Consider the following 23,757-nt stretch of genomic DNA (forward strand, 5'->3'; position numbering starts at 1 on the left):
AGGCGCAGTTTTCTTTACATCTTGGTGTTGCTTGGATCTTTGGGTGGAGTCAGCAGTGGCACTTGGGGAATCCTGGGGCGAGTTGCTTGAGTAATGTGCTTGTAAAGTGAATTGAAGCTTGACAGTGAGGGATAGATAGCTTGTTACTTAGTTCTCTGGATAGAAGGAAATTGTATTTTAAATGTTAGTTGAAACTATAAATTGTATGGGGATCACACAGTGTGAATAACAAACTGCATCATCTGACCCCAACTGCCTGGGAAATGCCTGAAATTTTCACTGGTCATCAGCTATTGCACAGTAATCATAATCTTTTGTTAATTTTGACTGCTTTAAATCAGCAAATGGTGTTTGTCAGAATGACCTGCCACGGTGTAAGTAGTTGAGGTGGAGGGACAGGGAATGAGTCCTCTGGTTGTTGTTGATTTTCGGGTGGTGGGAGATCCCTTGTGCTGCTCCCATGGGGATGTGCTCTGAGCCTGCAGGCAGGACAGGTGTCCGTGAGGAGCCATCGTGGTGCTCGTGGCAAGCTTGGCACCCTCCCACCCTCCAGTTTTTATTAAAATAAAAAATAACACAACTCTGCTGGTACTTGGGCATGAACACTGTGCTGCTGTTGGGTTGTTTCCAGTGAGGCCTTGAGGGGCGACTCTCATTTCACTTCCCACCACATCACCTTCTGCTGATTGACTTCTTTCAGGAATGAGATGTTCCATAATGATACATCCTGTAATCAAAACTCTGGTCAGTTTTAATCAATTAAAAGAATCTTAGTAAGAGCTGTGCTTTGGAAAGTCCTCTGAGATGTGTAGACTGGGCTCTTGCTGAGAAACGTTAATGGGTAATTACTGGATTGTGTTTAGCAGGGAGACACAGGTCACAGGATGGCTGCTGGGAGAAACTCACTCGTCTTCCTTCCACTGGTACAGCTCAGGATCTGGATTTACAGCAGATCTCCCCAAAGAAGGTGGTGTAATAAATGATCAAGGAGGGGTTAAGCATTGAGCCGGGGAGATTTGAGGTTTGCAGGAGCTCCAGATAGAAGCAGGTGGCTGAAGTAATGCAGCAAGAGTCCTGTTGTTCTCCTGTGTTGGTGTCGTGAGCTTGTTCTGAGGTTGGGGTGTTAGCAGAGGTTTAGAGGAATAGAAAGTGTCTGGGGTCAAACTCTGACCTACTGGGAAAAGTCAGAAGAAAAACCAGGCTCTTTCTGGTTGTAGAACTGAAACTGTGGAGCAGAGGTCGTTTGTTTTGACAGCCAAACTTTCATCTGCATTGGCCATTGATAATGAGATGATGAAACATCACCTCCTGGTTATGTGTCCAAATCCAAGTTAGATTCTGGGATTTGTGGGGGCGAGGGAGGAGTTTTATTTTTCTGTAGCTTATGTAAAAATGGATTTGTCCAGCACGTTTCCAAGGGATGAGCATTTGTAACCCTCTGCTGTATTCCAGAAGTCAGGTTTTGGCACTCCAGGCTTATGGGTGTGAGTCTGAGCTTCCCAACTGCTTCCTGAAGGGAGTGGGGTTCCCAAAGGGATGGGGCTGCCCTGGGGGAAGGGAAGGAGAGTCCCTGGTGGGAGATGAGCAGGGCTAGCATGGGCTCACTGTCTGCCCTGTGTGTGCTGAGGGACTGAAGGAAGTTGGTGGATTTCTCAAGTTTAAAAAGGGAGGGGGAAAGCAAAAAAGGAACTGTGCATTTCTGTGATGATATTCTCAGAAAAACAGGCTCCCTGTTGAAACTGTTCCAGTGAGGTGGTGGGTACACCTCATGGAGTGTTTATTACCATGGGTTTTCTGGGTGTTTTCTTTTGGGGGCATCTTCATGTCCTGCTGGAGGATCTTTATTTTAACCTCAGCTTCCCCTGAGCCTCTTCTGTCCCCCTTTAAAAGCAGACTTCCATGGGAAGAGAGGCTTCGGAGCATGACCTGGGCTATAAAAGGCAGCGAGTTCAGGCCAGGGTGTTGACCTCAGCACAGCCAGTTGTACCTTAAATAGAGCAGATGAAAGAGTTCCCCACTGCAAGGTGAGCTGTGTTTGCTCCTGAATGAGGACGTTGTTGGTTTGTGATCATTCCTCTGGTTGTGGGGGAGTTGGAGTAGCCTTTGGGGGGGATTTTGGAAGGCACGGATGGGTGTGAGGCTGTCTGATGTGCAAACACGAGTGACGAGCTCAGACTGGGGTTTGCTGGAGCCTCCTGTGTTGCCCCTTGGCTGCTGTTGTGTCCCTGTCCCCATTAGTCCTGTTTGGTGATGCTGTGGATCAGCCACGGTTGTGCTGTCGCAGGAGAGGAGCTGCTGCTCTCAGCTGTGGCATCACCACAGCCTGGCTGGTTTTGGTGGATGCCCAGGGCTTGGTGCCAGCTCTGGGCAATGCCTCCCTGTTGTTCATGAGCCCTGTGCTTTGTGGGCTGGCACCATCACAGGGGCAGTGGGGTTTGTCGTGCTCAGGCCTTGGTGCTGCAGCAGCGGAACTCTCACAGTGCCCTTGGAACGTGGAGAAGGGGCAGGGGTTGGAGGGTTTAGGACGAGGCTTTAAAGGTGGGAGGTCGAGTCCCTCATCCCTCTTCTCCAAGACCCACTTGCTTCACTCCAGTGAGATCACCTGGGGAGGTGAGCAGTGTGTCCCAGAGCCCGGGGGACGTGTTACCCCTCACTGGTGCTGCTCACCATCGTCTCAGCCTGGCCACTTCCACCTCGCTCCAGTGACCCCCGTTCTGCGGCCAAGCTGGGCTGGCCAGGGAGCAGCTGGCACCTCCCTGTGGGTTCTGCAGGCTCCTCTTTGTACCAGCTCTGAGCAGCCAGACAATGGCTGGTGCTGCCGGGGTCCTCCCCATCTGTTGGCGGCCCTTTCTGGGATTCCCGGCGCGGGTCCAAGCCCTCGCAGGCAGCGCTCGTGGCCGGGGATTCCGAGCTCAACCTTCCTGGCAGCAGTGGCGTGGCTTTGCTTTTATGCAGATTAGCCATGTGCTTCTCACTTGAAGGCGTTCCACAGGAAAAGACGTTTCCTGTGTTTGGTTCTGGGTGGGCGGCTCCGGCTCGGGCTGAGCTGGGCTGGGGAGAGGGATTACGGAGAGCGGCCCCCCCGTCCCCTCCACCTCCAGCTACGTCACCACAACACAACCACACGCGCTCATACTGTTGGTGTCATTCATTCAGTGCCAAGATTGCTTTAAAAAATTCCCTTGGCCCCAGTTCAAACAGGAGTACAGCTGGGATGTGTTAGATTTTAGGCAGTCTGCCCTCAATTTGAGATGAGTTATAAATAGCAGTGCCGACTTCCTTAACTACCACTCTCCGAGGTAAAATGCAGGTTAATGACTGTGGGAATCAATTAGGGCTTCTCTCGGTTAAACAGCCAGGAATGCTTTTTATTATTTTTTTATCACAAATAACGGACAACAAAGCTGGTCAGGAAAAGATTTCAAAGCCAAGGTGGGAGCTGAGGGCTTTTCTCCTATTTTTTCAGCCTTCTTGTTTTTTTGAGGGGGTCGGGGGGGCAGCTGAAGAAACCAGTTGTGGCCAACACCCATGTTTGCCAATAATGGAATGACGCCGATTCGAAGCTGGAGAGTTCAGTAAATCACTCTCCTTCTTTTTCTTGCTCTGGCCCAATAAAATACAAATATGTAATAAGGTAATGGGGAGAGTCAGAATTGCATTTTTCTGTACAGCTGTGGAGAGTTTGGCTCTTGCTTCCCAAGTGGGATTTGCCTCTTCCCTTTACTCGCTTTCCTGACAGGACCCATAGCATGTCCTCTCCAATTTAACCAAGCTATTCATTCAAGAGGCCAAATTTCACTTCCACTGGACAAAATCTGAAAAGAATTGTTCATGGAATCCTCTTGTCTGCTTCCAGCTTTTTTTGTTTCTTAGGGAAAACCCTGGTGTTGTTTGGAAGAAGAGCTGGTTTCACTGCACTGCCTCATTGTAGGGCCTGACACCCTTCACATCACACAGAGTGGTTTGAAGAGCTTTTGAACTCGGCAATTTCAAGCTCACTCTGGGCTTGCTGTTACAAACTCTTAGCCTAGAAATATCTTAAATTACCCCAAAAGCTCTGCAGTTTCTCTAGGGCACGGGCTTATGGTCACTCTCTTTACTCAGCAAAGCACACAGCTTTGTTTTTGGGAGTTTGACTGGTGGCAGGACAATGTTTTGTGAGTTTTGGTACTTACTGGTGTTGCACAACAGCAGAGATAGTGGGATTGAGGGAGAATAGAAGCAATTTCTATGAATGCAGGGAGGTGTAAGCAGGGGGTCTGGACTTCAGTGATCAAGGAGCAACACTTTCTCTCAATTATGTCTCTCTGTGGCAAGGCCTTTGCTTTTGAAGTGTAATCACAGTAATCTACTCCTGTGGTTTCCTATTGAAAGGATTTCCCATGTATCAGCCCAGAGAAGAATTTCCAGCCTTTTGCAGTCAGGGTTTGGTATTTCCCTGTTTACCCTGCCCATCTCTGTGACACAGCTGTGCAGAGGGGCTGTGCACCCCACACCAGCCCTTGGATCAATCCCTGCATTCCAGCTTGGTCCTTTTCTTGAGACACGTAGAGTTAAACTCTCTAACAGGGTTTTGGGGCAGCAGGTTCAAGGAAGCTTCCTGATGGCTGACTCTGAGCCAGAGCAGCAATACCAGGTGTGGGGTAGTCTGAATTAATGGGGTATTTTGAAAGAAGAAACAACACATGGCAGCATCTGAGATGTACAGGGCAACCCTGGGGAGCACGAATTAGCCTTGCTATGAGTCAGGAGCGTGTGTATGAAATAGTTCCTTCATTAGGGATTAATTGGCATTTACATTCCTCCTGGTGATAGAATTTTATCCGTGAGGCTGCAGCCTAGATGCTCTTGGTGTTTGTTTTTAGCACCCTCTCTGTGCCAGGGCCTGGTGGAAGGGTGGCAGCTTGAGGCACGTCGTGTCCTCCTACGCTGAGCAGCCAAGGTGACGACTTGGTCACATCCTGGAAAGATGTTTGGGGTTTGTGTTTTGGGTTTGTTCTTTTTTCTCTCTCTCTCTCCTTTTTTAAATTTTTTTTATGGCTGCATAAACCGTTGCAAATGTTTCTTGGAAGTTTTTTAGAAGTTGTCATGCTTCCTGTAGGAGTCATGGAAAAGTGAATCTTCACCTTGTTTTCTCCTCCCTGAAGAGATGGTTGGTCTTGTGGGTGACCACAGACAAGACAATCAGTGCAGGTTGGCAGCATGTAGTCTGAGTGTATTTAGAAAAAAAAAAGTAAAAAAAACCCAAAAAAGAATGTAGCCCTTGGTAGATGGCTGCAAAGGTGAGTTACAACCAGGAGGAAGCACGTAGCAAAAGGAAAAGATGTTGAAATACTTGGTCAGTAACCCTGAAGTTGCACTTTGTCAGGTGAAAGGAAGGATGTGAGTGCTTGGGGGTGGTGAGGGCAAGCTGAAGTCAAAAGCCAGGGGCTAGGAAAGCTCCTGGTGGCCCCGTTTTTACATACCAAAGGAGATAATGTGGGCAGGGAGATGTCAGTAATGCAAGGGGATACCCACAAGGCAAGGCTTGGGAAGCACCAGGGACAATTGCTGAGAAGATGTAAACACAATTTGCATCTTTTAAGGTGTATGGGAGCTCCACATGGGTGCTCCATTCAGGACTGAGGCCCTGCAGCTCTGAGGGCTCCACCAGAGCCTTCAAAGATCTCTTTTTTCTGCCCCATGAATGGAAGCTCCTTTTCCCAGCTGGCACAGACCCTGTGTGGGTGCCTGGCATTCCCAGGGCAGGGACCTGGGGCTGCCTTGGGGGCTGCAGCCTCTGCCCTTGTCACTCCCCAGCAGCAGCATCTGTGAGAACTTGGACATAAAACATGGAATAAAACTTGTTCAGGGCTGGTTTGGTGTCAGCATGGATGAGAATGGGAACAGCCAGCACAGCTGAGCATGGGAGGGCAGCCAAAGTCTGCCTCTGCAGGGAGAGCACTGCAGGGCCCGGCACTGGCTGGGGGCAGCTTCCACAGGGTGGCAAAGGCTGTGCTCACAGAGGGCCTGGCTTTCCCGAGCCTGCCAGAGCTCCAGGAGCCACTGGGAAGCGCTCTCAGGCACAGGATGTCACTCTGGGGTGTCCTGTGCGGGGCTGAGTTGGATCCTTGGGGTCCCTTCCAGCTTGGCAGGGTCCATGGTGCCCTGAGCTGGGGCTGCACAGAGCCCCTGGGCTCTGCTCTCCGTCCATTTGTGCCATATTGACACCAGTTGCTGTGAGAGCCCCGTTCCCCTCGAGCCAGCAGCCTTTCCCTTCCCCAGCTGTGGGGCTTTTCCTGCCATCCCCCTCAGAGCCAGCCCCTGGTGGTGTCCCTGTGCTCGCTGCTGCCTCGGGGCTGAGCCTCCCTGGCAGCCACCCTGCGCTGACAGCTGGGCACACAAATGTGTGCTGGGGCTCCAAGCTGTGCTGGCTGCTGGGGAAGGCTTCTCTCCAGTGCAGCATGCTGCAAGGACTTCCCTTCCCCCTGAGAGGGGGGATCCTGCAGGCAGCAGTGAAATCCTGCTCTGGTCTCCAGCGTTGTTTCCAGCCTGAGCTGTGTGAGATGTGTGCTTGTGCAGACCTGTAGGGCCACTCCTCAAGCACCTGAGCTCAGCCAGAGAGGGTGGATCTGTACAAACACCACCCCGGGGCTGGTGGCAGGAAGGGATGGTGTAATAGAGCCCATTGTCATGGTGATCTGTGGAAAACATCTAATTGGGATTAGTTAGGTCACCAGGAGCTCAGGGAAGGATTCCCATTCAGCCAAGGAATGGGGGTTAAGGACTGTGCTGGGATTCATTTAGAGGTCACCATGCCAGAGCAGCCCTTGCTTTAGTGGGGAAGAACTGCCAAGGTGAAAAAGCCCTGTTTTGAGGTCTATAGTGTTTTCAGGAAATCCAATTGACTGTTCCTAAATCTTGGCTCCAGGCAGGGGTAGCACAGATGAAGTCCAAGGAAAGTTGCATTTCTTCACTCATTGTCTCTGCTCCAAAGCTCAGGGACCTGGCTTTCAAGGCTGACAAAGTTTTTTATATGCATCTGTATAAATTTGATTTAGAAACTCTTTATTCTCCAAAAGGCAGCAGACACAAAGCACATGTAAAAAAAAAAAATTCAGAAATGAAACTGCAGTCCTGAGGACTGTGGATGTCAGCAGCACTGCCCAGTGTTACTACACCAATGTGCATTAATTGAAATGCATAAGTGTAAATTAACAGCCTGTAGTGTTTTGGGAGACCTTGTTATACGTGAAAGAAGCAGTGTTTCTTGTGAATATTTAAATTTTCAGCCTAAATTTAACTTGTTGTGGAATATCTGGACATTAAACTACTACCTACAATGGGGAAAAGCCACTCTACACTGATAATTGATTTTTCTTGGTGATCCTTCCCCCCCTTCTTCCCTGTCTTGCCACGGGAGAGATGTCAGCATTAAATGACTTCTCACTGGGCTTGTTCTTGGTGGAATGGTGGGTTTGGGAGGGCAGCAGGAATCCTGCTGGAATTCCAAACGTACCTTTGGGCTTTAGCCCCTGGGAGGAGGCAGACGAGCTTCTCCTTGGCGCCGAATTGCCGGATTTCTCTGGGGTTTTGGGGAGTTGTGATGTTTGAGTGAGCAGTTCCTGTGTCTGGATGTGCCTGACGTGTCCCGCGTTGCCTTGCAGCCGGCGAGCCCGATGGATCAGATGGGGAAGATGAGGCCCCAGCCCTACGGAGGGAACAACCCCTACACGCAGCAGGCGGGGCCGCAGGCGGGGCCGCAGCAGGGCCACGGCTACCCCGGGCAGCCCTACGGGCCCCAGGCCCCCCAGAGATACCCCATGGCCATGCAGAGCAGGACGCAGAGTGCCATGGGCAGCATCTCCTATGCACAGCAGGTACAGCTCCCCGAGCCTGGCACGCGCAGCTGGGCAGGCAGAGACAGCCAGCCTGGGCTGTTTGGGGAAAATGGCATTGCTCCAGGCTGGCTTCTGTGCCACACCTGCATCCAGGTGGGATCATAGCCTGGGGAATCCCTGTCTCCAAGAGAGGCGGTGGCAGAGCAGTGAATCCAGCAAGGGAAAAATAAATAGCAGGGGAGGGAGATCCTCTTTCTGCTGTGCTGTGTTAGAGACACAGCTGTTCTTTGCAGAAGAAATGACTCCAGGTCAGTTTTGGCTCATTACATGATCCAAGTGGCGCCTGCTGGACTGTTTGCAGGATTCAAAAGGCAATTTCTTTTTTTTTTTAAATGTTTGGAGCAAGCAGTCTTTCCTTTCAATGTTACTTTTGTTGAAGGGTGGTCAGATAGGGATCCCTAAAATGACTGTTAGAACTTGGTTACTGCCAAGAATAATGTCACACGCATGAGTGACTTCTGCGGTTTTCTGGGAGGTATCTGGGTATCTAGGTAGTGGCAATTCCAGTGCATGTACTGCTCTGAATTTCTGCTTCTGGAGCAGAATCTGTGTGTGTGTGAGAAACACCCTTGTGACTGGTGCACCTCCATCTCTCCCCGTGCAGATGCCTCCGTACGGGCAGCAGGGCCCCAGCGCGTACGGGCAGCAGAGCCAGAGCCCCTACTACAACCAGCAGAGCCCTCACCCGCAGCAGCAGCAGCAGCAGCAGCCTCCCTACTCGCAGCAGCAGCAGCAGCAGCCCGCTCACTCGCAGCCCTCGTACCAGCAGCAGCAGCAGCAGCAGGCGCAGCCCCCGGCCCCGGCGCAGCCCGCGTACTCGCAGCCGCCGGCGCAGCCGCCCCATCAGCAGCCCCCCAGCCCGTACCCGCAGCCCGCGGCCCCGCAGCACCCCCAGGGCCAGCCCCCCTACTCCCAGCAGCAGTCCCAGTCGCCGTACCAGCAGCAGCAGGCGCAGCAGCCCGCGGCCCCCGCGGGGCTGGCCCAGCCCTCCTCGTCGTACCCGCCGGCGCAGCCGCCGCAGCCGCCCTCGGCCTACGCCCAGCAGCGCTTCCCCCCGCCTCAGGTAGGCTGTCCCTGCTCTGCCCCTGCTCCAGGGCACTCTGGGACAGCGTGGGCAAAGCTCCTGGTCTGTGCCTGAGAGCGGGTTAGATACACACTGAGAGCGGGTTAGTTACACACGGAGAACGGGTTAGTTACACACGGAGAACGGGTTAGTTACACCCAGAGAGCGGGTTAGATACACCCAGAGAGCGGGTTAGATACACCCAGAGAACTGGGTTAGTTACACCCAGAGAGCAGGTTAGATACACCCAGAGAGCGGGTTAGTTACACCCAGAGAGCGGGTTAGTTACACCCAGAGAGCGGGTTAGATACACCCAGAGAACGGGTTAGTTACACCCAGAGAGCGGGTTAGTTACACCCAGAGAACGGGTTAGTTACACCCAGAGAACTGGGTTAGTTACACCCAGAGAGCGGGTTAGTTACACCCAGAGAACGGGTTAGATACACCCAGAGAACGGGTTAGATACACCCAGAGAACGGGTTAGATACACCCAGAGAACGGGTTAGTTACACCCAGAGAGCGGGTTAGTTACACCCAGAGAACGGGTTAGATACACCCAGAGAACGGGTTAGTTACACCCAGAGAGCGGGTTAGTTACACCCGGAGAACTGGGTTAGTTACACCCGGAGAACTGGGTTAGTTACACCCGGAGAACTGGGTTAGTTACACCCAGAGAACTGGGTTAGTTACACCCAGAGAGCGGGTTAGTTACACCCAGAGAGCGGGTTAGTTACACCCAGAGAACTGGGTTAGTTACACCCAGAGAACTGGGTTAGTTACACCCAGAGAGCGGGTTAGTTACACCCAGAGAGCGGGTTAGTTACACCCAGAGAGCGGGTTAGATACACCCAGAGAACGGGTTAGTTACACCCAGAGAACGGGTTAGTTACACCCAGAGAATGGGTTAGTTACACCCAGAGAACGGGTTAGTTCCACCCGGAGAACGGGTTAGATACACACAGAGAACTGGGTGGCACAACGTGGGCAAAGCTCCTGGTCTGTGCCTTAGAACGGGTTAGTTACACCCAGAGAACGGGTTAGTTACACCCAGAGAACTGGGTGGCACAGCATGGGCAAAGCTGGTGCCTTCTCCTGTGGCTCACAAAGGTGGTAACCAGCAAAAGCAAAACCTGGTTTTGAGGAGGAGAAACAAAGCTTGGGACCTTTCAGCAAACACTGCAGTGCATCCAGAGCAGCCCTTGGGAAGTGGAGGGGTTTAGTTGCCTTGTTTGTATAAAGAGGGTGAGATGGTGAAGGTGAGGAAGCAGAGGGGCAGATCCAGGGCAGGCTGTGGCAGAGTCTGTGATGAGGGAAGGCTGGGGATGGCTGTTCTGGCACGGCCCTGGACCTGTGCTCCCAGCTCTGAGCACTGTCTGCGTGTGCTGGCTTTCAGTGCTGGCTCTCACCTCCTGTTTTGGGCAAGTGTCACCAAGGGGACACAAATCTGTCACAATGTGAGAATATCCCAGAGTGATTCCAGCAGAGGCTCCATTGTATTCCCATCTGTGACTTTTTCTGTGTGTGTTGGTTGGTGTTTCAGGAGTTATCTCAAGACTCGTTTGGGTCCCAGGCATCCTCTGCTCCCTCAATGGCTTCCAGTAAAGGGCAAGAAGAGATGAACTTGAATCTTCAGTCCAGACCTTCCAGCCTGCCGGTGAGTGGGGCCTGGCCCGAGGGCAATCAGCAGCACGGCAGGAAAACGAGCACTGGGCCTGTTCCTCCTGGAAATGGGAACCATGGAGGCTGCCTGTGCTTTGTACCAAGTCATCAGCTTCTGGCTTCCCACTGGAGGTTGAATGTAATTTACAAAAGTAATGGATTTGAGAGGGAGGTTTAACCCTGAGTGCTCTGGCCTGCAGGTGCTGCCTGAAGCAGTTCATTCTGTGAGCTCTGTGTGCAGTGTCTGAAGTACCTGACTGCTGTCAGACAAGCCCCTGACCTCCAGGGAAAATCCTCCTTTGTACCTTCTTTTCCTGTTCCTTGGCCCACTGTGGCACTGGTGACTGGCACTGGAGCATCAGTGGACCTCTCTGGTCCAGTCTGACTGAACAGCTGGTGAAAGAGACAAATTCATTGGTATCTGGAGTGAGAAAGATCAGTCCCATGTAGCTCCTTCCTTGGCAGATGGAGAATTGTATTTTCTTTGGCATCCTGGAACTGAATGTGCAGTGACCAGTTGGGGATGAGGTTAGTGCCCAGTGTTCCAGCAGGTTTTGGGCCAGAGTAGTTTAATTTTGTGTTAAAACATCCAGAAAACAGAGAAGGGTTGAAGGTTTAGGTTAGCTTGCCCAAGTTGGTCTGTGCCTCTGGCTTGGAAGAAAAGTTTGGAGCTGCTGAGTTCCAGTTTTGCTGGTAACTTTTGTTCTAACCAGTAGGAAATGAGTGAGGTTTTGTTTTTTTCTTTAGCCACTGGCTAAGTCAGTGCTGGGAGCTGCAGCTGGATTGGCCAGAGGAGTGAGCTGTGTGTAGAACTGAGTTATTTTTGCTCCCAGCAATGAGAACAGCTTTGTTACCAGCCCCTTGAAATAATGCCCTCGGATCGTGGGTACAAATTGTCACCCAAAATATGAAGTGATTCTAGTTCTGGCCACCTAATGGGAGTAGTTGTGGGTTGTTGCTTTTTCTTCCTTTTTTTTTTTTTTTTTTCTTTTTTTCCTTTTGGACCCTGATTACAAAGATTTAATTTGTTCTGAGGCCTGGGCGAAAAAAAAATCTTTTAAAATAGCATGTTTCTTTCCACTCTGCCTCTCCACAAGTTCTTCCATGTGACCCATCTTCTGGCGAGGAGCACAGGAGCAGTGAAGCCACTGAAGTAATTGAAGAAATTGCTGTAGCTCAGAACGGTGGGAAGTCCTTTCAGAGGCACTGCTGATGGAGCCTTCCTGGATCCCACTGATCCCTCTGGCTTGGATTATAGGAATTAGGAGCCAGGCTTTGCAGAAGTGGCTCCTTCTCAGCACCAAGTGGGAGTTTGTGCTATACCTTGTGGTTAAATATATTTGGCCCTTTTCAAGTTGTCCCTTCTCCTGAGTAGTCTAAGAAAAGAAATCCATCCCAGCTGCAAGAGTGGAGGAACCTAGAAATAAGGGAATATCTGGTTTTCCTGGCTTCACCACCAAATAATTTGCATTTAAGAAATCAAATCCTGGTGTATTTTTGGCCTTTCTCTTCCTTAGTAGGCAAAAAATTTAAAAAAGGCAATTCAGAGACTCCTTTGTACCTGTTTCATAATTCTTTGGGATCCTGTAGGACAGGAACAGCACCAGCTGAGAAGGGCTTCAGACAGGGGTGCTGTGGGTGTTGGAAGGCATCTCTGGGATGCTGGCAGCCAAATCCTTCCTTCAGTTTGCAGTGATCAATCTCCTGCACAGAGCTTGGCCTGGGGATGCTCAGGAACACAAGATCTCCATGGAAGGGCACTATCAATTTCTTTTTATCTTCCTGATATTGCTCAGTCTGTCTAGTTGAGAAAGTTTTATCCTGCTCAGGAGGATTCCCAGATCCCTGTTTTGCCATTATGGACGACTTAGAAGAGCAGAGTTTGTTTGTGGGCTTTTAATTTTATTACAGAGTCCTGAGCCCTTTGCCAGGCCTGGTGGGTGCTGTGGAAAAGCTCACTGGGCATCCTGGAACTGGGGCAAATCATGCCATGCCTCATCTTTAATTAAACACAGAGCAGCCCAGCAGGAACAGGAGGTTCCTGCTTTTTAGGTTCTTGGGAAGTGCTGAATTTATGTGCCCAGTGCCTTTGCACATGGATATTGTGCACTAATGTCCATGTTGGAATTCTCAGTAGTAAAGGGCAATATTCCTTTGGCTGCAGCATCACCCTCCAGGAGGTGCTGGTCTCCTGGCAGGGACCTGTTCAGGTTGTTCAGCTGCTGTGGCTGTTCTGGGATCTGCCTGAGGAATGTCCTTGGATCCTTCTGGGTGGGGCCTTCAGGATGCCTTCCCAGTCTGATGGTTGTGTCATTAACTAAACTTTCTCCCTGGTGCCTTCTAAAGAGCCCTACCTCCCTGTGAGTGTCCTGGCTGCTCTCCCTTCCTGTGGCAGGCAAGCTGAGGAATTTCTCTGTAAAATTCTCTCCTTCCCCAGGGAGTCTCCATCAGGATTGCAGCCAAACTAAACTTAGATTGCAATTGCACAGGAGAAGTGAAGTAGAATATTTTGTGTCTGGGTGTAATAGAGGAATAGTAATCCTTGGGATAGATCTGTTTCTCCCAGGAGATTCCCTAGTTTCTTCTCCTTAGCAAAAAATTCTTCCTGGAGAGTTGTATCCAGTTTGTTCAGTGCTAGCTTGGACTTTGAGTCTTGGATTTTGAGGCTGAAAGAGTCACACCTTTCCAGGTAAAAACTTCCTTTGTGTAGCCATGGAAGCTGCTGGTGGCAGCTCTGGGGAAGCAGGCTGGTGCTGGGACATCCATTTGGGTGTGGGTTGCAGATCAGCTCTTTGGGGTCCTGGGTTTGTTGGGAGGGATTTTCTCTCTGATCATGGGACAGGTGTTACCTTGCCCCAGTCTCTGCCTCATGGGCTGCCTTGAAGGAGTTCCTGATGTCTTTGGGAAGGATGTGCAGCATGAGGCAGGGGTTCCAGCAGGCTGTTCATCCCTCCCCAGCCACAGAAGTTGGCATCTCTGGTGTCTGAGCTCCCAAGCTGGCCCCAAAAGCCATCAATAAACCAGGAGGACAGGGTCTGGCAGGGTTTTGGAGGTCCTGACACACAAGGTCATGTTTGAATTTTTGTGGCTGCAAACTGGGCAGTTGGGGCAAAAATTTTGGAATTCCTACCCCAGAATGTTCTCAGTTTGGGCAGTGTAGTGGTGAGCCTGAGGGAAAAAATCTCCTCCCTGTCCTGCACAGTTTATTTTCATCTTGTTGTAGAGTGGGAATAGTTTTAACCTCAGTATTTTGCTATTTTGCACTATTGGGAAACCATTTTGTTTATTTAGTGATGTTTCACTCTAGTTCCTCTATGAATTTTGATCTGAAAAGTGTCCTATCAATGGCAGAAACCAACTTTAACCAACTGACAATATTCCTGATCCAAGGTTAATTTCTGGGTGTGGGTTCTGGCCTTGGGTCTTTGCAGTGTGGATTGAAGAAAATTAGGTTTTGTTGGGTGGGGAGAGGAATGAGGCTGCAGAGCTTTGGCAGAAAAATCTTGTCAGTGAATGTCCCCAGCAGTTGTGGGGTGGTTTTGGTTTGATTCTCTCTCCCTCAGTCAAGCAGTTGCTGAGCTGGGGCACTGGAGATTGTCAGGAAGCACTGCTTGGATTCTCCATTCTTTCCAACTGGTCATTTCAGCTGCTCTGGGAGTGCTTGAAATGGAATAAAGTTGAGCTCTGTCAGCTGCGTCCCCTGACCTGGAAATAATCAATGCAACAGGCTGAAATGCAGCAAAAAACTGTCAGAGCTGCCGTGGAGGGGGGCAGGCAGCCTGCTTCCTTAAAATTTCAGTTTAAAATGAATAATTTTGACAACTTTTTAGGGGGCAGGGAGAAAGAACCTTTTATAGTTGAATGTGCTGGTCACTTCAAACCCTTTTTTCCCCTCTCCTTTTTTTCTCTTTCCATATGGGACTTCCTGCTTCTGTTTGGTTTGTGTTTGGCCTTTTGAGCTTGTCTTATTGCCTGCCTTAGGAGAGGGATTAGCAGTGTGTGCATTTCAAAGCAGGGCAGCACAGTGGATATGCAGACAAAGCCACCAGCACCCCAGGCTTCCCCCAGGAGCACCTGAAGCTCTGGCAGTGCAGATCCCTGCCTGCAGTTTGTGCCATCTGAAGGGTTTTATCCCAGGCTGTGGTGATAGTGGAAGGTAAAAACGTATTTCTCCTTGTTCAGTGCTCCTCTGCCCAAGGTTTTCCTGTTGTGTGAATGTGCCCACCATTTCTGCATGGTTCCTTGGCAGGGCTGTGCCTTTTCCCCCAAGTTTTTATATTTTGCTGGCTGTGGAGAGCATCTGCAGAGCCATGCTGACCTTCAGCCGCTGCCGCGACGCCTTTCGCCCTCGGCCCTGCCCAGGGCAGCTTTGCTGTGTGTCCCTGTGGCAGTTCCCTCTCCTGCCACCCCTTCCCGGGGGTCTGGGGGGAGCTGGTGCCCCTGTGCCAGAGGAGCTCCCAGCCCGGAGCTGGTCCCCCCTCCCCGGAGCATCCCTGGGGAGCCGCTGCAGGAGCTGCGCTGCGCTCGGTGCCGGGCTCGTTTCCTGTTTCTATTCTGGTCGAGAGCAGCTCAGCTCAGCTTCCTGCCTGTGCCTCGCTGCATTCCCCACAGCCCAGCCCTTCCCTCAGCTCGCCCTGCTCTGGCCACACCGTGGGCAGCACAGCTGGGACCCCCTGGGAGCCCCCCGGGCAGGGCAGGGCCAGCCACGGCTGAGGAGCTCGCTGCTGGAGCAGGAGGGTCTGCAGGGTGGGCAGCTCTGGCCAGGGGTCCTGGGTGTGCTCTGTGCTCTGCTGCTCACATCCCTGTGCTGCCGTGGGCCCTGGAGCCCCCCCAGGGCAGGGTGAGCCCCTGCTCTGCCCAGCCCCTGCTCTGCCCAGCCCCTGCCCTGCCCAGCCCCTGCCCTGCCCAGCCCCTGCCCTGCCCAGCCCCTGCTCTCCCAGCAGCTCAGGCTGCAGACCAGGGAAGTCAGGCTCTCACTTCCTCTCTGCTGCTGCCTGGGCTCACTGCACACCCTTTAAAAGGTGTGGAAGCCTCTTGTGAGTCTGACACTGGACGTTTGATGCTCACCCTCTTCCCTTTCCATGCAAAGGGCCCTGCCAGAGGGGGACCCCACTGTGCTGGGAGGGAGGGGCTGTGCTGGTGGGACCTTCCTCTGGATTGCAGGGATGGCTGAGGCTGTTCAACCCTGGGGTGCCTCAAACACCACCACACCTGAGCTCTCACTCCACAGGAATAATTTCCTCTTACTGTGCTTCTGGCATGCTGGATTGACTTGTCTTGGAGACGTGTGGGATCATAAATAACTGTGGGGAAGACTTCCCACATGGTGCCCAAGTGTGGGGCGTGGCAGGGGGCCAAGGCTTGGGATGCTCCCATGGGCTGGGATGGGTCACACCAGGATCCCAGTCAGCCCTGGTAACTGGAGGAGTTGTTGGTTTTTATTACAGTTTTGAATCTGGAAAGAAGAAGCTTCTATTAAGGGAAAGGAAAAAAAAAAGAGGTTTAATTTCCTGAAACGACAAGAAGTGACATCTCCAGGCATGGACTGTTCTGGCACCCTGACCCCGAGGGCAGCCTGGCCTGGGCCAGGTTTCCATGGATATGGTGCCTCTTCCTGTGCCTGCTCACTGCTCGGAGCCAGGAGCCAGGAGCAGTTCCCTGGTTCTCTCCAGACGTGTCTCCAGTCTCCCCATCCCACCCAGAGCAGCACTCCAGGCCTGGGGTGGCACTGCAGACAGCTCTGGGTGGAAATGGTTGCTCTGGGGATGCCCCAGTGCCAAGGGGCCATCCCTGCCTTCCCACAGGTACCAGGGATTTTGGGAAGGAGCTGCCAGCTTCCATCTGTCTCAGAATCAGTCCAGGATCACAGACTGGGTTGGGTTGGAGAGGACCCTAAAGATCATCTGGTTCCAACCTCCTGCCCTGGGCAGGAACAACTTCAGGAGAAGAACCACTGGATTCATCACACTGGCAAATACCTGAGACCTGAGAAATCTTGTCCTGTCCTAAAGTCTTCCTCCTCCTTTCTTTAGAAATTGATTCTGTCACTGTTAATTGTTTCAGAGGCTGATGAGAATACTAAAAGCTGATTTATCTTAAAATCCAAAGTATTGCCTGAAAAGGGGCCTTGTAAATTTTGTAATAATTTCAGCCTCTTGCCTTTGCTGCTTCCCTTTGCCCACCCTGGCTGGGGAGGTTGGCACGGTGGCACAGTCACATGCTGGGATGACTAAAGGCTTTGGAGTCTCAGGGTGTGGAACGTGAGCCCGGGAAGTGCCTTCCAGAGAAGCTGGGGAATGGGAAGATCCTCGTGTCTGGCAGTGCAAGGGGAGCTTCCTGACCCCTCCTGATTCTGGGTTCTGGGGGAGCTGGGGCCCATCTTCAGCCTTGGGTGAGGAAAATCCTCTGGAAGGAAAACAACAGCTCTGTGAACAAGCAGGTCTGTCAGCTGAGGCCTGCACTCATTTCCCTCCTGCCCCTCCTTCCCAGGGCCAGCCTTTCCCACTGCTGGTGCAGAGATCCCTGCATCCCCACAGCTGCCTCAAATCAGGGAGAGCATCCCTGCTGCTGCTGCCGTGTTGCTTCCTCCGGTGCCAGGATCCTCCTGCCTCTTCCCCACAGCTTGTTTTGGGGTCAGGGTTGCTGTGGGAGCTGGAGGTGTCACCTTTTTGTGCTGATGGACACAGGACAGCTGCTGGGCCAGCTGAAGTGACGCCGCCCTGGCCAGGAAAATTCGGCATGTTGGTTCTGCCTTGGCTGTTCCATGCTGTACCAACCTTGGTGTAAAGCTGGGAGTCCTTTTTATCAGCTGAGCAGCCTCCAAAGGGTTAAATGGGAACTCCTGTGTGGGGCTTTGCTGTTGCATCTCCCGGGGTCCTGTGGAAGAGCCCAGCCCTCCCCGGGTGGGAATGCTGCCCTTCCCCACGGCGGGTTCTCCCTCCAGCGACATCTTGTTCTGTGGATGAATCATGGTGCTCCTTCTCCACTTTGTGCTGCAGCCACAGCTCTGAATCTCTGCTCTCCAAAGACGGAGGAGATGAGATTTGCTCGTCTGCTCCATGCTTGGAGGGGGAGGAAAGCCCCCTCGCCCTCCCTTTTTTTTTTAATATATTTTATTTTGTTTTATTTTATTTGGAGGGGGGAGAGAAGGAGGGGTGGCACAGGGAAGGAGCAGGAGATGTGATTAAAGCTCCTGCCGAGGAGATCTGTGGGAGTGGAGTATCGACCTCTGAAAAATCAATGGCTGCTGCAGTAGCTGTTCCGCAAGGCTCCGGTGCAGGAATGTGGCACAGCCAGCAGCACTTGCCTCTGTCCTCCTCCCTGCTCCATCCCCAGCCTGCTCCCTGCCAGCCTACCACACTCACCTACATTCACTGAGCTGGATTAGAGCAGCAGCTTATTTTTGCAATCAGAGTAAAATTTCCCGTGTGGCACCGAGCCCCTCCTCCTGCCAGCCTCCTCTCCGAGGCTCCCTTCCCTGCAGTGCAGCTCGAGCCAGCAGCTTCTCCCAGTTTGTCTGAAGCCAGCCTGGAAGAATGAGCTTTTCAGCTTCTTTTTTGAGCAAGGAAGCTGCATGAATCTCTCTGGCATGTTCCAGTCCCCATCTTAGGTTTGTAATTGCCAGCGCTGCTGCCTGAGAGGAGCTGGAACTCCTTGGAAGGGAAGGGAAGGGAACATGGACTCTGTAGCAGAGGCTGAAGCCTTGCTGGGGTTTGTTTTAGTGGGCAGGTGTTTTCCCTTGAAGTAGTAAAGTCTAGCACTTCCTTCCTCTCTCTAAGGACTGTGGGGATGAGTGAGTGGCACGTGAGGATCCCAGGCCCCTGTGGCACACTCAGTTTGGCACCAAACTCGGTGCTTTTTCTCTTGCTGAACTCAGTTCTTGTTGTTCTCATGTCACCCCTGCTCAGATCTGAGGTGGAGCTTCCAGGGACATACCCAAGGGGCCAATCCCAGTGATTTCATTGCAAATAAACCCCTTTGTTCCTTCTGGCTGCTGGTCTTGTCCCATGTTGGAGGAGGACGTCCCCTTTGTGTCTCGTCCAGCCCATTCCCACACCAGGGAGGATCCTGAAGGTGCTTGTGGTGCTGGAGAGATGGACTCGTGTTCCTCTCACAATGACTGGGGGTGGAAGAGCAGAGTGAGGGGAATGATGGCCATCCCTGGCACGCTGTATGTTTTTGGGATAGGACAGGACTTGGAAAATCTCTGTTTTGACTCTTGATTTGTCAGCTTTGGGGACACTGGATGAGAAATCTCTCTGGATGAAAAGCATCAGCTGGGTTTCCAGTGGAGCTGAACTGTTCCCAAGCTCCAGCTTCTGGTTTCTGCTGGGGGACCAGCCTGGAAGAGGCACAGCAGGAAAGCAGTGGGGCTGCAGGACCTCTCCAGACCCTCCTGTCACATCTGTGCAAACCTCAGGTTCCTCTGGGGGGGTGCTGTGAGTGGAGCAGGGGGAAGTCTCCAGGAGAAAGTGTTCTGTGGAGCATGAGAGGCAGGATTTGTCTCTGCTGCCAAAGGAGGAACGAGTCTATCCATGTCCCCAAAATAGCAGGGAGATCCTGCCAGTCAGCTGTGTGATTGTTGTGATAGAGAGGATTGAGGTATTTTGGGTGTGGAAATAAAGGGGAAGGAAAGGACAAGCTTGTGATTTTTAAATGTTGGTAGTTCTTGAGTAAGTGGAAAAGCAACTGCACAGAAAAAGAGCTTGTAATAGAAAGTGAGTATTTCAATCAGGAAGAAGGAAGAGGCTTTTTCCCTTTCAGAAAGAACCGGGGAATAAATTTATCCATTGTTCTCTGGTCTTGCTTGTGAGCATCTTATGGAAACAACTGGCCTTACAGAATTTATAAACTCCAGCACATGCCCACCTCAGACCATCATTTCCTTGAGTGCTGCCTGGTGATCTGATCGTGCTGAGATCATTCCCTGTTCCCCCACAGTTCCCACGTGGAAGGGCTGAGGCTGGGGATGGGCAGGGGAGGCTGCAGTCCCTGCTCAGGAATTCCATTTGCTGTCTGGTCAGTCTCCCTGCTCTTCCACATCAGTGGGACGGCCGGAGCAGAGCCTCGGGTCTCTCTGCTCCTCTGGGGCTTTGTTACCTCGACCTGAAGCATTTCTGGCTGTTTCATCTCTCTGTTTGTTTAACAAATGAGCTGTATCAGATCGAGGGCTGCTGGTTCCTGCTGCCAGATAAAAGAATCCCGGCCGTGTCCAGCACAAGCCGCCGGCTCCTTGTGCTGCTCGTGCCGGGACTTGCAGGGATTTCCGTGCAGGGCTGAGCTGCCCCGGCCCTGCCACGGGACTGCAGGCAGGTTTGTTGTGCTGTAGCAGGAGGTGTGGTGCTGCTTGCTGCTCGTCAGCAGCACTGACAGCCCCGTGCTGGCACCGGCCCTGCCCGGGCATCCTCTCGCAGCTGGAGCCGCTCCCTCGCAGGGTCCCCGTGGGCTTCCGCTATCAGGTCACATCCCAAAATAACACTGGGCACTCTTTCAAGTGAAGAAACTCAGGCTTTGGGGCTGCAGCCAGCCTGGAGTGTGAGATTCTGTGTGAAATAGTTGGAATGCCTCCAGCGTTTTTGATCTGCATGGCAGATGAGCAATAAAATGCATAAAAACCACATTGGAAACACGTGAGGAAATTCTCCAGACCCTGACGTTTCCTTGAGTTGGCAGAGCTGCTGCTGCCGAGCCTCACCTCCTGTCTGGGCTCCCTGGCTGTGCTGTGGCAGAGGGAAGGGGAGAGCCCCTCTCCTGCTGCTGTGCCTTCCCAGGTCTGCTCCTGGTGCTCCGTGGGAGGCAAATAAAACCTCCCAGGCCCTCTGCTCTTGGGCTTGGTCCAGAACCCCCTGACGGCAGCAGGGCTCCATTATTTCCACCAGGTTTCGTTGTTTTTAAAGGTTCTCTGCTGCAGCTGCCCTGAAAGCAGGCTCTAGGGAGATGCAGGGATTTCCTTCTGCCCTGCTTTGGGGGTGGCAGAGCTGGAGGTGTCTTTTAGGTTTAATTAACCCCTGGTGCCCTGGTGCTTGACGTCCTGAGAGAGAATTTGATGGGAGGAAACCAGCTCCCCACTGATGAGCTGCTGGGGCTCAGACATTCCAGTCCATGTTTTCTCCTTCCCCTTGCAGGAGTTTCCCTTCTGAGCAGCTCAGTCCTGCTGAATACCACACTCAGAAAATGCTGCTGTGCTGGCAGAACCCTTCTTTGCTGGGAAATGACTTTATTGTTGGAATTCATAAAACTTACATCTCTTTGGAGGTGAAAGTCACTTCAGGAGTTACTTGATTTTCATGGTCCTGTTTCAACTCATGTCCCAGCAGCTGGGAAAGGGGGATGTGTAATTCACTTCCAGCTCATTTAAACTGATAATCTGGGAGCCTGATGCACAGCTGAAGCTCTGCTGTTCCTCTGGGGGTCCCTCCTGGTGTGTCAGCAATGGGGCACAGCCACCCAGGACCCACCTGCCTCATTAAAATGGGATGTTTTAAATGCCTTGAGTACTAAAGCATTGATGCACACACAGGGTGGAAGGCATGAGCTCTGCAGATTGTTATCTGCTCCTTAGGAGTTAATTTTCAAACCCTTTTTAACATTCCTTCATTTTATGTCGTGCAGATATTTGGTGATTCAAACTAAACCTACCTTCATGTCTTGAAGGGACATGCCAGTATTTCCATCCACTTGCAGGCTGGACTGAACTGGTTTCTGGACATTCTGATCCCTTCATGGGCTCTGGGGGAATCTCTTTGTGTGTCTTGTATCAGTGGCTGCACTTGGGTGCAGTGAATCTCAGTGAGAGGAGTGTTTTGCTCTCGATTGTTTGTGTTGGTTGATGCTTTTTAATGCAAAATGTTGGAAATATTGTCTCTTTACTCCCACTTCAGATGGTTTCTGCAGTAGGAATGTGGGATTTGTCAAAGTTGTCCAGGGAAAAACACCCAAATAGCTGCATAAAGGAGCAATGCTTTTGATGTTACAGTAGGAAAGTAGTGAAAATTGCAAGAGATCTCAGACACTATTTTTAGGCTTTTTCTGCAGTTTTTTAGCTTTCATTGAAATAAAACAAAGCTTTTTTTTTTTCCCCCTCAGGAAGATAATACTTGAGCAGTAAGCAAAGACACCTCAGAGACTGTGGTGCAGGAAATGAGCTCTCCAACAGGAGCAGTAATGGCAGGGGAGGGAGGACACGCTCTGCACTAAATCATCCCACCAAGTGTCTGGGCTCTGCAGCTCCAAAGTAACACTTGCCAGCATTTGTTAGAAGCATTTTGTTCCAATTCCATTAAAACAGAGGAAATTGCTGTGCTGGAGCAGCTGAAGGTGGTGCTGAGGCCCAGCTCTGCCCTCTGAATGTCCCAGTCCCTCGGGGGTGATGAGGTGCTTGGGTGTCACCCTGTTGGCTTTTATTCCTCCTAATTCCACTTCTCCCTGACTTCCACGTCCTGGATGTGCTGTCAGAGCCTTTGCACTCCCCCTTTGCACCTGGGGTTGGGTGTGGGGGCTCCTGCTCCCCCGGGCTGATGAGTTGCAGTGTCTGTTCCAGGTCCACGTGCACTGCTAGGGCTGGGAAAACATTCCTGCCCTGCTGCTGAACCAGGAGCTGTGCTGTCAGTGTAAATGGAACCAGGGTGTCCAGGTGATTTATCAGCTGCCTCGGCCTTTCTCTGTGGGGTTCAAATGAGGTTGGCTCTGCTTGTGCTGTTCAGCTGAGTTCTGTGCAGGGAAGATGACCTGGGATTCCCTCAGGGCTCACCCAGAACCCTTCTGATCCAGAGCTGATTGCTCTGGAAGACTTAGGGAGGGTGAGTGAAGTCCTGGTAAGCTTTGGCCTCCACTTCTTCACCTGCCGTGATCCTTTGAACCTCTGGCAGAGATTTTATCTAATCCCTGGAATAGTTACAACTTCCAGCTTTCTGTTCAAATAGGCTGCCACTTCCTCTGGCTGGGGCTGCTCCTGACTCACTCAGTGCAGGCCAAGGCCCAGCAGCTGATGCACCTTGTTAGCAGCCAGCCAGCACAGCTGGGCACGCTGGATCTGATCTGCACATCAGCTCCCTGGAGCTAGCCCCATTCCCTCACCTGCCAGCTGGTTCTTGATGCTGTGGCAATTGGAGGGTTCAGCTCTCCTAGGCTTTTTGTGCTTTTCTTCTGCAAGGTGAATACATGCAGTTTCTAGCCTTGCCTTTGAGAACAGCTAAACTTTACAGGTTGATGCAGTAACTGCTAATTTTTGCTGTCTTTGAAGAAAGGGAAGTGGGAACCCTGAAGAGTATTTTATGGTTTTCTTTTAAATCTCTGTTTAGTTTGTTTTTATCCATCTCAAGTGAGTAGTTTCCCAGCTCATAGGAGGTTTATGAATTAATTATGGTGAGGCAGGAGTTTTCTGTCTTTCAGAGGCTGAGCCACGTTTCCCTTCCAAGCCACGATCACATGGACTGTCTCCTGTGTTTGCAGTTTTACGTGTGCTGTTGATGCATTCTTTAACTTCCCACCTCTAAACTGCATTAAAAGGAGAATTAGCCAGATGTTTGGGCCAGCAGCAAACCAGCTCAGGAGCTCCTGGGTCAGCCTGGCAGCAGGATAAGACACGTCTGGCAGCTGCCTCAGTCTGCAGCAGCCTTTGGTACCAACAGTAAACAGAGTTCACTGACTGCTGTGTGCAGCATGCCCAGGGACAAATGCTCCTCCCGAGGGGTGTGTGAGAGAGCAGCCCCGTGGCTCTGTGGTTTCTGATGTGTTTCTGTGCCCTGCAGGACCTGTCTGGTTCCATAGATGACCTGCCCATGGGGACCGAAGGAGCTCTGAGCCCTGGAGTAAGCACATCAGGGATTTCCAGCAGCCAAGGAGAGCAGAGTAACCCAGCTCAGTCTCCTTTCTCGCCACATACCTCTCCTCACCTGCCAGGCATCAGAGGACCCTCCCCCTCCCCAGTTGGATCTCCAGCCAGCGTTGCTCAGTCCCGCTCCGGTCCCCTGTCCCCTGCTGCAGTCCCAGGTAACCTCTCACCCCGGGCTCTGCTGGGGCTGAGCTGTGCTGCCCAGTGGGGAGGAGCTGCCCAGAGCTGCCCTGTGTGCTTACTGAGCTCCTCTGAGCTCCTTCGTGTGTGTGAGAGGTTTCTGGGGGTGGGTGGGGTGCTGGGGAGCCAGCAGTGCCCTTGCA

The 23,757-nt window shown here is 51.9% G+C and overlaps 1 protein-coding gene across 3 annotated transcripts in view; it reads left to right on the plus strand.

Annotated features, from left to right (window-relative positions):
- Positions 1-23,757, plus strand: part of ARID1A (AT-rich interaction domain 1A) — a 55,163-nt gene that overhangs the window by 13,926 nt on the left and 17,480 nt on the right. For all 3 annotated transcript variants that reach the window (XM_059868761.1, XM_059868763.1, XM_059868762.1), the window contains exons 2-5: positions 7,647-7,859; positions 8,485-8,943; positions 10,484-10,597; positions 23,352-23,592. In XM_059868761.1, the coding sequence (XP_059724744.1) occupies positions 7,647-7,859; positions 8,485-8,943; positions 10,484-10,597; positions 23,352-23,592 (1,027 nt within the window). The remainder of the gene's footprint in view (positions 1-7,646; positions 7,860-8,484; positions 8,944-10,483; positions 10,598-23,351; positions 23,593-23,757) is intronic.

The sequence above is a fragment of the Haemorhous mexicanus genome, chromosome 27 (assembly GCF_027477595.1).
Source record: "Haemorhous mexicanus isolate bHaeMex1 chromosome 27, bHaeMex1.pri, whole genome shotgun sequence".
NCBI lineage: Eukaryota > Metazoa > Chordata > Aves > Passeriformes > Fringillidae > Haemorhous > Haemorhous mexicanus.